Source organism: Phocoena phocoena, chromosome 2 (assembly GCF_963924675.1).
Source record: "Phocoena phocoena chromosome 2, mPhoPho1.1, whole genome shotgun sequence".
Lineage (NCBI taxonomy): Eukaryota > Metazoa > Chordata > Mammalia > Artiodactyla > Phocoenidae > Phocoena > Phocoena phocoena.
The window spans coordinates 159,566,397-159,578,534 of record NC_089220.1 but is presented as its reverse complement, the minus strand read 5'-3'; the positions used below and the strand labels follow the sequence as shown (position 1 = coordinate 159,578,534).

The 12,138-nt window shown below is 37.4% G+C and overlaps 1 protein-coding gene across 3 annotated transcripts in view; it reads right to left on the bottom strand.

Moving 5' to 3' along the window:
* The window catches only part of CUL2 (cullin 2), an 81,322-nt gene that overhangs the window by 49,904 nt on the left and 19,280 nt on the right, over positions 1–12,138 (bottom strand). For all 3 annotated transcript variants that reach the window (XM_065900562.1, XM_065900554.1, XM_065900572.1), the window contains 2 exons: positions 7,784–7,886; positions 133–227 (listed from right to left, as the gene is read on the bottom strand). In XM_065900562.1, the coding sequence (XP_065756634.1) occupies positions 133–227; positions 7,784–7,886 (198 nt within the window). The remainder of the gene's footprint in view (positions 1–132; positions 228–7,783; positions 7,887–12,138) is intronic.

Here is a 12,138-nt window from a genome sequence, read left to right as displayed (position 1 = left end):
ATACATCAGGTAATGCTTTAGTTCTGCTCATTTTCATGGGTAGTAGGTAGTAAAAAAAAACCAAAAAACTCCTGCAATTACCAAATGCAGGCAATACTGTTTAGACTGTCGAGAGTCTAAAAGTGTACTTACCTATACAAGCAGTCCATATAGTCTGCACCCTTGCTGTATTCCTCCCAGTACCTATGATACATAACAAGTACTTGCTCTTCAGACTCCAGAACTCTCTAGAAAAAGAAAAAAATATTTTTTACTCAGAAAGCACTAATCATTTTCATTTGTAAGCTATGAAATTTATCAAAAACTAATGTTCTTAAATAAGTGACATAATTCAAGCACTATATATTATATTTACAAATTACATTCTTATTTTTAACTACCTTTAGTAACAATTAAAGAACTAGAAAAAAAATGTGAATCTTAGATATGAAAGTGAAGCGTCCATACTAGAGAGTAAATGTTTCATTCTCTAAGATAAAAAAACAAAATATAATGGTTTGATGCTGTTCTTTGGGCTAGAATATTAGATCAGATTAAAACAGAATGTAATTCTATTGTGTTTCCTCACGTCCATCACTTTTGATCAGCCTGCAGTTATGTCATCACCTCATATTATTCACTATTGTGAATAAGACTACTTATGAAAATTGACACATTTTCCATATTCCCCAAATAAGTTATTTTATACTTATTTAATAAAAACCTACTATTTTTTGAAAAATGAAAATCAAACTGAAATCTGAGGGCTGATGTTTAAAAAGTTAATTTTAATGGAAATCCAGTCTAACAATAAAAATCCACTGGACAGGACAGACATTCCCGAGGCCACCGCTGCTCTTACTTCAGTTCTTCCATCAACCATCCGCGTGACCTTAGGCAAGACATGACCTCAACACTCATCCAATTAACTCTTGATGAAAGCTATGCTTTTAAACTTGGAGTTTTACCAATTAAGTCTCAGGATGATAGGAATAGCCTATAAATAGTACTTTTTTGCCTATCATATGGTAAATAAATTAAAAATCGCAACCACTATTAATAATGCTGGGGAATAGGGCCCACTTAGGAACTACTGCTACTGGTTGGATAGAATATAAATCTAGGAACAATTTCTTACTACGGTTGTTCCTCAACATCAGTGGGGAATTGTTTCCAGGACCCCACCATGGATACCAAAATCCGCAGGTGCTCAAGTCCCTACAGCCGGGCCTCCATATCCACCAATTCGGAACACAGAGATATGGAGGGAAATGTTCATGACTTATGACCCAGTAATTCCACATCTAGGGACTTACCCTATAAAAAAACTTGGTAACACAAGAATAACTTAGCTACAAGGGTGTTCATGGAAGTATTGTTTATAATCACAACTTTATGAACTGGAAATAATCTATATGCCCAGCAATATAGGAATATTTAAACAAATCACAGTATCTCCACAAAATGAAAAATTTTACAATCACTGCCAGAATTACAAAAGTCTATTTAATGACAAAGAAAGAGACCTACAATATTATTAAAAGCAAAAAGCACATTATAAAGTATACAACATGACTTCATTTTCTAATAAAAAATGGAAGTCTACACAAAACAAAAATATGCAAAAGACATATATCAAATTATATTTTTGTTAATATGTATCAAAAAAAGATATATTTAAAAATAGATATATCAAAAGCATTAACAGTGGTTAATTCCAGAGGTATGTTATGGGTGATGTTTATTTTCTTTTTCCTTATCAGTATGTTCTAAATGATCTACAACATAATGCAATACTTTAGTAATTTAAAAAGTTCTCACAGGTGAAACTTTTCAGTTCTGTTGGCTATATTAACAATTTACTTTGTCATCTACATAATAGCCAACTTCTTTTTTTGTCACTGGACTTGAGAGAAAATATGGTATACAATTATATAAGTATTCTAAACTTTCATAAAACTACTTCACAATTGTAATTTTTCAATCACACAATTATACCAATGTTAATTTCTTGGTTTTAATAATTGTTCCACTGTTATGCAAGATGTTAATATTATGAAGCTGGGTAAAAAGTATTTGAGAAGTCTTTGTATTATTTTTGCAACTTTTCTATAAGCTTAAAATTATTTCAAAATAAAAGGTTTTTAAAAATCACACTTACAACCTATGCTAAAACATAAAATAGCAAAATTTATAAATGACTCACACAGTTATCTAGTATATTATAACCAAAGCTAACCAGCTCACAACAGCAGAACTTTAACTTGAAAACTAACATATGAAAAATGTTAAGACTAAGTTAAATTACTTGTCATTAAAACCACTTTCATAAACTGATAAATGCACATACTAGAACGCTAAAATGTATCTGCCATATAAAATAAAAAGTAGAGCATTTCCTGCAAATCAAAAACAGAATGAGCTATAACCTCACACCTGTCAGAATGGTTATCATCAAAAGTCAAGAAACAGGACTTCCCTGGTGGCGCAGTGATTAAGAATCTGCCTGACAATGCAGGGGACACGGGTTCGAGTCCTGGTCCGGGAAGATCCCACTTGCCGTGGAGCAACTAAACCCGTGTGCCACAACTACTGAGCCTGTGAGCCACAACTACTGAGCCCACGTGCCACAAATACTGAAGCCCACGCGCCTAGAGCCCGTGCTCCACAACAAGAGAAGCCACCACAATGAGAAGCCCATGCACCACAACGAAGAGTAGCTCCCGCTCGCCGCAACTAGAGAAAGCCTGTGTGCAGCAACGAAGACCCAACGTAGCCAAAAATAAATAAATAAATAAAGTCAAGAAATAGCGAGTGCTGGCAAGGATCTATAGAAAAGGGAACCCTCATGCACTACTGATGGGACTGTAAACTGGTGCAGCCACTATGGAAAACAGGGTGTTCCTCAAAAAATTAAAAACAGAACTACCATGTGAGCCAGCAATTCCACTCCTGGGTATTTACCTGAAGAAAAAGAAAACACTAATTCAAAAAGATACATGCACCGCAATGTTCATAGCAGTTATAGCAGCATTACTTACAAATAGCCAAGATACATAAGCAACCTAAGTGTCCAACAACAGACAAATGGATAAAGAAGATGTGGTATATATATATACAATGGGATATTACTCAGCCATATAAAGAATGAAATCTCGCCATTTAAAACAACATGGATGAACCCAGAGGGTATCATGCTAAGTGAAATAAGTCACACAGAGAAAGACAAATACCGCATCATCTCACTCATATGTGTAATCTGAAAAACAAACGAACTAGCAAAACAAAACAGACACAGACTCAGAGATACAGAGAACAAACAGGTGGTTGCCAGAGGGGAGAAGGCTGGAGTAGGGGGCCAAAAAGGTGAAAGGGATTAAGAGGTACAAACTTCCAGTTAGAAAATAAATAAGTCATGGGGATGTAACATAGAGTGCAAGGAATATGGTCAATAATATTGTAATAACTTTGTATAAGGACAGATGGTAACTAGACTTAATTTGGTGATCATTTCATAATGTATGTAAATGTTGAATCACTATGTAGTTCACCTGAAACAAAATATTGTATGTCAACTATATTCCAATGAAAAGAAAATAAACAGATAAAATCGGCTCTGAAAATCTGAGCTTACAAAATATTGTATGTCAACTATATTTCAATGAAAACAAAATAAAATAAACAGATAGATAAAATAGGCTTTGAAAAACTGAGCTTTTCTTCAAATGTTATAAGGGAAATATCACAGGATCAATTGTGCTCTACTTATGGGTTATTACCATTTGAAAAAGATCTACTCCTAGTCATGTACAGGGTTAGACATATTATTACACAGACTGTGTTACTTTATCTCCATTTTACAGATAAAGGAACATGAAGTTCAATCTACAAGGTAGGTTAGGTGAGTTGTCCAGGGTCACGGGGCTAACAAAAGGTAGTCAAGCTTCCACAGAGTTAGAGAAGGAACTTATGGTTACCAGGGGGGAAGGATGGGGGAAAGGGATAGTTAGGGAGTATGGGATAGACATGTACACACTGATATAATTAAAATGGATAACCTTTCACTATTCGGGTTCTTTTGTGTTTCCATACAAATTGTAAAATTCTTTGTTCTAATTCTGCGAAGAATGCCATTGGTAGTTTGATAGGGATTGCACTGAATCTGTAGATTACTTTGGGTCATTTTCACAATACTGATTCTTCCAAGAACATGGTATATTTTTCCATCTGTTTATGTCATCTTTGATTTCTTTCATCAGTGTTTTATAGTTTTCTGAGTACAAGTCTTTCACCTCCTTAAGTAGGTTTATTCCTAGGTATTTTATTCTTTTTGTTGCAATGGTAAATGGTAGTGTTTCCTTAATTTCTCTTTCTGATTTTTCATTGTTAGTATATAGGAATGCCAGAGATTTCTGTGCATTCATTTTGTATCCTGCAACCTTACCAAATTCATTGATTAGTTCTGGTAGTTTTCTGGTGGCATCTTTAGGATTTTTTTATGTATAGTATCATGTCATCTGCGAACAGTGACAGTTTTACTTCTTCTTTTCCAATTTGTATTCCTTTTATTTCTTTTTCTTCTCTGATTGCCGTGGCTAGGACTTCCAAAACTATGTTGAATAAGAGTGGCAGGAGTGGACATCCTTGTCTCGTTGCTGATCTTAGTGGAAACGCTTTCAGTTTTTCACCATTGAGCATGATGATTACTGTGGGTTTGCCATATATGGCCTTTATTATGCTGAGGTAGGTTCCCTCTATGCCCATTTTCTGGAGAGTTTTTATCATAAATAAGTGTTGAATTTTGTCAAAAGCTTTTCCTGCATCTATTGAGATGATCGTATGGTTTTTATTCCTTAATTTGTTAATTTGGTGTATCACATTGATTGATTTGTGTATATTGAAGAATCCTTGCACTCCTGGGATAAATTCCACTTGATCATGGTGTATGATCCTTTTAATATGTTGTTGGATTCTGTTTGCTAGTATTTTGTTCAGGATTTTTGCATCTATGTTCATCAGTGATATTGGTCTACAATTTTCTTTTTTGTGATATCTTTTTCTGGTTTTGGTATCAGGGTGATGGTGGCTTCGTATAGCCAAAGCAATCTTGAGAAAGAAAAACGGAGCTGGAAGAATCAGGCTCCCCAACTTCAAACTATACTATAAAGCTACAGTAATCAAGACAGTATGGTACTGGCACAAAAACAGAAATATAGATCAATGGAACAGGATAGAAAGCTCAGAGATGAACACATGCACATACGGTCACCTAATTTACGACAAAGGAGGTAAGACCATACAATGGAGAAAAGACAGCCTCTTCAATAAGTGGTGGTGGGAAAAGTGGACAGCTACATGTAAAAGAATGAAATTAGAATACTACCTAACACCATACACAAAAATAAACTCCAAATGGGTTAAAGACCTAAATGTAAGATCGGATACTATAAAACTCTTAGAGGAAAATACAGGAAAAACACTCTTTGACATAAACCACAGCAAGATCTTTTTTTGACCCACCTCCTAGAGTAATGAAAAAACAAAAATAAACAAATGGGACCTAATTAAAAGCTTTTGCACAGCAAAGTAAACCATAAACTGGACGAAAAGACAACCCTCAGAATGGGAGAAAATATTTGTAAATGAAGCAACAGACAAAGGATTAGTCTCCAAACTATACAAACAGCTCATGGAGCTCAATATCAAAAGAGCAAGCAACCCAATTAAGAAATGGGCAGAAGACCTATATAGACATTTCACCAAAGAAGACATACAGATAACCAAAAGGCACATGAAAAGATGCCCAACATCACTAACTATTAGAGAAATGCAAATCAAAACTACAATGAGGTATCACCTCACACTGGTCAGAATGGCCCTTATCAAAAAATCTAGAAACAATAAATGCTGGAGAGGGTGTGGAGAAAAGGGAACCCTCCTGCACTGTTGGTGGGAATGTGAATTGATACAGCCACAATGGAGAACAGTATGGAGGTTCCTTAAAAAACTAAAAATAGAACTACCATATGACCCAGCAATCCCACTACTGGGCATATACCCTGAGAAAACCATAATTCAAAAAGAGACATGTAGGGGCTTCCCTGGTGGCGCAGTGGTTGGGAGTCCGCCTGCTGATGCAGCGGGCGCGGGTTCGTGCCCCGGTCCGGGAGGATCCCACGTGCTGCGGGGCGGCTGGGCCCGTGAGCCGTGGCCGCTGAGCCTGCGTGTCCGGAGCCTGTGTTCCACAGCGGGACAGGCCACAGCGGTGAGAGGCCCGCGTACCGTGAAAAAAAAAAAAAAAAAAAGAGACATGTACTCCAGTGTTCACCGCAGCACTATTTACAACAGCCAGGACATGGAAGCAACCTAAGTGTCCATCGACAGATGAATGGATAAAGAAGATGTGGCACATATATACAATGGAATACTACTCAACCATAAAAAGAAATGAAATTGAGTTATCTGTAGTGAGGTGGATGGACCTAGAGCCTGTCATACAGAGTGAAGTCAGTCAGGAAGAGAAAAACAAATACCATATGTTAACGCATATATATGGAATTTTTTTAAAAAATGGTACTGATGAACCTAGTGGCAGGGCAGGAATAAAGATGCAGACATAGAGAATGGACTTGAGGACACACCATTGGGGGAGGGGGAAGCTGGGGTGAAGCAAGAGTAGCATCGACATATATATATATACTACCAAATGTAAAACAGATAGCTAGTGGGAAGCAGCAGCATAGCACAGGGAGATCAGCTCGGCGCTTTGCGATGACCTAGAGGGGTGGGATAGGGAGAGTGGGAGGGAGACACAAGAGGGAGGGGATATGGGGATATACGTATGCATATGGCTGATTCACTTTGTTGTACAACTGTAACTAACACAGCATTGTGAAGCAATTATACTCCAATAAAGATGTATAAAATAAATAAAATAAATGGATAACCAACAGGGACCTACTGTATAGTGCACGGAACTCTACTCAATGTTATATGACAGCCTGGATGGGAGGGGAGTTTGGGGGAGAATGGATACATGTACATGTATGGCTGAGTCGCTTTGCTGTGTACCTGAAACTATCACAACATTGTTAAGCGGCTATACTCCAATATAAAATAAAAAGTTTTAAAAAATAAATAAAATACTGGGGGTGAAAAGAAGGGAGCCAAGTTTCTAGTTCAAAGAATAAATGATCTCATCCAGTTCCTGATAAGATCAGTAATCCAAAAGAAGTCAGAAATGCTGCATGTAGCCAAATACTACAAAATTCATTCACTGCTTATACACAGATCAAGTTGGTGATGTCACCCTCATGCACATGGCACACTGACCAAAATAACTGGTCACAGAGGCTTTCTATCATACTTTTTAATTTACCATTTTCCTTTTTAATCCTAGGTTTTTAAAGACCTTATATAGGATATGAAGAGGCAGCTAAAATGTTGAATATAAAGACAGAGATTCACCAAGAGGTGGGAAGCAACAGTAAAGAAAACTTGGTTCTATAAACACCATCCAGAGGATATGTAAGCACTTGATTTCAAGTTGAACACATCTTGATTTGAAACCCTACTCTTTAACTTACTAGTTGTATGATCTGGAGCAACTAAACTGACTTCCCTTGGAGAACCTAACAACACAGAGCTTGACCCAAAGCTCCTATATACATATTAGAAAAATGCTAATTAGGAAACAAAAGAAATAACCTTAACCTGATACAAGTTCTGCACTGGAAAACAGTGAACTAGTCAAATAACTATGTAGCCATAAACACATTTACATCATGTATATATCAATCCTTACCTTGTGCAAATGCCGTACGTGATTTTCCAAAAAAATCTTAGTTTCTGTATAAAGTCTTTCTCCAAGGGGTTCAGGATAGGCCACACATAAAGCATAGATATCTCTAGTTAAATTGTTAAGGTTTTCATATTCATTGAAGATACTACTTTAAAACAAAAGATTTAACTCAAGTCTGGCATTAAAAAACGAAAAATCCTTATTTCATTTTTGCAGTTTAGGATTATATAGATACATACACAGAATGAAAGACACTTACCCGACACGCTGGTGATAGAAGGGAGGTGGGAAATCAACCTCACATGCTCTGACTCTTTACCTTGTATCCTCACCCCAAAAAGAGCAAGCAGCCCTCTCCACGTGATGTCATTGTCTGGGAGGCCTCAGTCAGACTTTCCTATGTTCCCTCCAAATTCTTTCGTTGTTTACTTTTAATTGTAATTAGTAACCAATAAAATATCTCCATGTATCCATGTATATATATTTGTTCGATTACTATTATATTAAATATTTAAAAGCTTATTTACATACTTAAAAAACAAACATGGTGAAGCAAAAATATCACCCAAATAGTGTAATATCACTGTGCCAGGTTTCTTTATAGAAAAAAAAGTTACAATAAGAAACTATTAAGTTATTTTAGGGATCGGGAGGGTGGGAGGGAAACACAAAAGGGAGGAGATATGGGGATATATGTATAGCTGATTCACTTTGTTATAAAGCAGAAACTAACACACCATTGTAAAGCAATTATACTCCAATAAAGATGTTAAAAAAAAAAAAGAAACTATTAAGTTATTTTAAGTCAACTTAGATATCATAATGAACTTCTATAGACTGGAAGATTAAATAAAATAGTACAGATATAAGAGCTATTTTTCAGCAATAACATAAAAAATATTCACCTGTATTACAAAGAAAGTAGAGACTTGAATATACACTACCTAAGAAAGAAAAATTTTTTCATTTATCTGGACACAAATTCTATAGAGAATTGACATGGTTTGGTGGAGTGGAGAGGGAACAAGGCATCAATGGAGAAGGAGCTTCAAAGTAAGGTACTACATGAGCTCCCGGATCAGCCTGGGGTCCCTCCAGGTTTCAGCTAAAAATGCCTTTAGAAAAAAAAGTCCTAGTTCATGACATAATTTAAATCTTAACTGATCACAAGCCTATCCTAGTAAAACTAGATGTAAAAGGGCTGTCAGAATTAGGTGTTGTAGAAGCCGGGACAGCAGTTAACTTCAGCGACTGGAGAACAGAGGTTCCTGGTTGGTAGGAGCACTCTTTTACTGGGTACACAGGTGTGCCCACTTTGTGAGAATTCACCTCTACATTCACCAGTCAGCACGTATATCATACTTAAATTTAAATTAAATTTTTTTTAATTCCCTGGCAGTCCAGTGGTTAAGACTCGGAGTTTTCACTGCCGTGGGCCTGGGTTCAATCCCTCAGGGAACTAAGATCCCACAAGCCACACATCACTGCCAAAAGAAAAAACAAAATTTTTTTAAATGACTAAATTTGGCCAGGCTCTAGATCAACAATCAGAAGTGATACATTTATTATCTTTAAGTTCTGAATACCTACTTCCAGAACTTCCATCCAACATGATGATGATATTTGCTCCTCTAATCTTCCCTTAAGCCATATACACACATTTCTAGAATACACAACTTACTTGATACTGAAAAATCAGCAATTCAGTACCATAATTTCAACATGATATGCTAATTATGTGCTCAAATGTTTTACATCAACAAAGTTAATGTCTCAATATAGCCACTGCATGTATATGTAAACAGAAATGACCAGCAAAATAGGGCTTCCCTTCTCTCTGCTGAGGGAAAGGGATCTGTGCAAGGTAGGAATCCAGGGAGACTTTCCCATTTCACTCCACATACAGGACTTATATATTGTTTGACTCTTCCTCAGTGAGAATGTACTCATGTATTGCTTTTTTTTTTTTTTTTTTTTTGCGGTACGCCGGCCTCTCACTGTTGTGGCCCCCCTCCCATTGCGGCTCCGGACGCGCAGGCTCAGCGGCCATGGCTCACGGGCCCAGCCGCTCCGCGGCATGTGGGATCCTCCCGGACCGGGGCACGAACCCATGTCCCCTGCATCGGCAGGCGGACTCCCAACCACTGCGCCACCAGGGAAGCCCCTCATGTATTGCTTTTAATGGAGTCCACCTTAATAAATTTTTTAAATGAATATTTTAACTCAGCATAGTTTGGAGTCTCACTGCATAATTTCACTTAACTGCCTAAAAGATATACCTAAATATGTTCTTTTTCTTTAACCTGTTCAAATACCCAACCACTCTGGAAATGGTTAGGCCTTGGGAAGAGCACCCAAGAGGAGCACTTTTCAACCCTCTAGCATTCAATTATGATTTGCTTATAGACAAGATACTTTAAAAAACCAAAAATGGGAAATAACGTAGGTGGTCAGATTTAGATTTAAACACTGTCTCCTCCAAGTCATCTTTTCTGGGAGCCGGAATAGAAAGATACCTGTATGTACAAACTTTCCACTTACAAATTCTCAAATTCAGAAACAAAATGTGTTCAGGAGCAAGAGCTCTGAACTCTGTTACAACCAAAAGGCAGTGCTGGTAAGCAGCAAATTACTTATTTTAGTTCATTTTCTCTATTAAAAGATGCTTCCTATGCTTGGGCTTAATTTTTAGTTTTAACACTATTAACTCTACTGCATAGTGGGCCAAAAACAATGTTTTGCAATGGGAATAAAAGTAAAGATTACCTTAAAATTGAAAATGGTAAAATAATGGTCAAAAAAGAACTGACAATACAAAACTATAAAAAATGAAAAATTTTATTGACATTTCGTAAGCGAAAAAATTAAAATGTGACATGTAAAAAAATGCAGTATCTATAAAATCATCAATTAGCAAGCAAGGATAAAAAAATGACTCATTAAATAAAAGAACTCTGACATAATTTAGAAGAACGGAGTGAAACTGTTACTGATGCACCAACCAGGGATGACTACAGATACCACCTTTTCCAATCCACACAATCTAAGAAAGACTGATGGGCTGCTAAGTGTAGATGTCAAGGTTACTAAGGGGTCCTCCTTCTAACACTTGTGAAGATCATCAAGGATGGAGATTTCCCACCTCAACATTTTTCAATGCAGTCAAAATTGTTCTATGTTTGAAAAACACTCCTCATAGAATATGTATTTGAAATAAGGACAATAGTTTTGGAGCCAGGTTTTCCTATCTGGGAGAATTACATTCAGGGAAGCAATCTTAAATAACCCCTCACTGAGTCACTATGGACTTACACATAAAACCATTTATTCACTAGAATCTATCTTGTCCTTAAGTAGGAGACCGCCTATGTTACACTGCTAGGGTTCCGAAATTGTCCTAACAGTTACCAAAAGGCAGAAAATCATGAATACAAGTACACTTGTCCCTCAGTATCCACAGAGGATTGGTTGCAGTACCCACTGTGGATACCAAAATCTGAGGATGCTCAAGCCCCTTACAGTCAGTCCTCCATATCCATGGTTACAGGACCGACAGTATACTTATTGAAAAAAATCTGAGTACGGGCAGACCTGTGCAGTTCAAACCTGTGTTGTTCAAGGGTCGACCGTAAACCAAAAGAACCAAAGAACTCCAACCCAGGGAAGCAAATAGTAAATGTACATCTACACCTAGCCTCTATCCTATCATCAGCATTTGATATACCTCTTAAAGAGTAAGTCCCAAACGACCCTGGACTGCACCTAAGCTGTCACAGAGCTTCTGTTATAGAGCATCATTATTACTTGTGTTAGGCAGAATTCTAAAAATGGCCTCTCAAGACTTCCTTCCCTAACCCCTGGGACTGTGAATATAAGAAAGCACACCCAGTTACTTTACATGGCAAGGGGACTTGGCAGCTGCAGTTATGATTACTAATCAGTTGGCTCTAAAATAGGAAGATTATCCTGGACTTCCCTGATGGGCCTAATCTAATCGCATGAGCCCTTCAAAGGCAGATCCCTACCAGCCCCTGCCCCCTGCGCCAGCTGCAGAAGGGGAAAGGCTTGACTCGCCACTGCTGGCTGTGAAGATGGAAGGGGGTCACAAGTAACAACTGGAGAGTGACTGTAAGTCAATGAGAGCAGCTCATGGCCAAAAGTCAAGTAGAAAACCGGGACCTCAGTCCTATAGCTGCAAGGAATTGAATTCTGCCAAATAACAGGAATGAGCTTAAAAGTGGACCCTGAGCTCTAGATGAGAAGACAGCCAGCCAACCCCGACTTCAGCCTTGTGAGATCCTGAGCAGGGAACCTAGTCACACGATGGACTCTGACCTACAGAACTGGGAGATAATAAA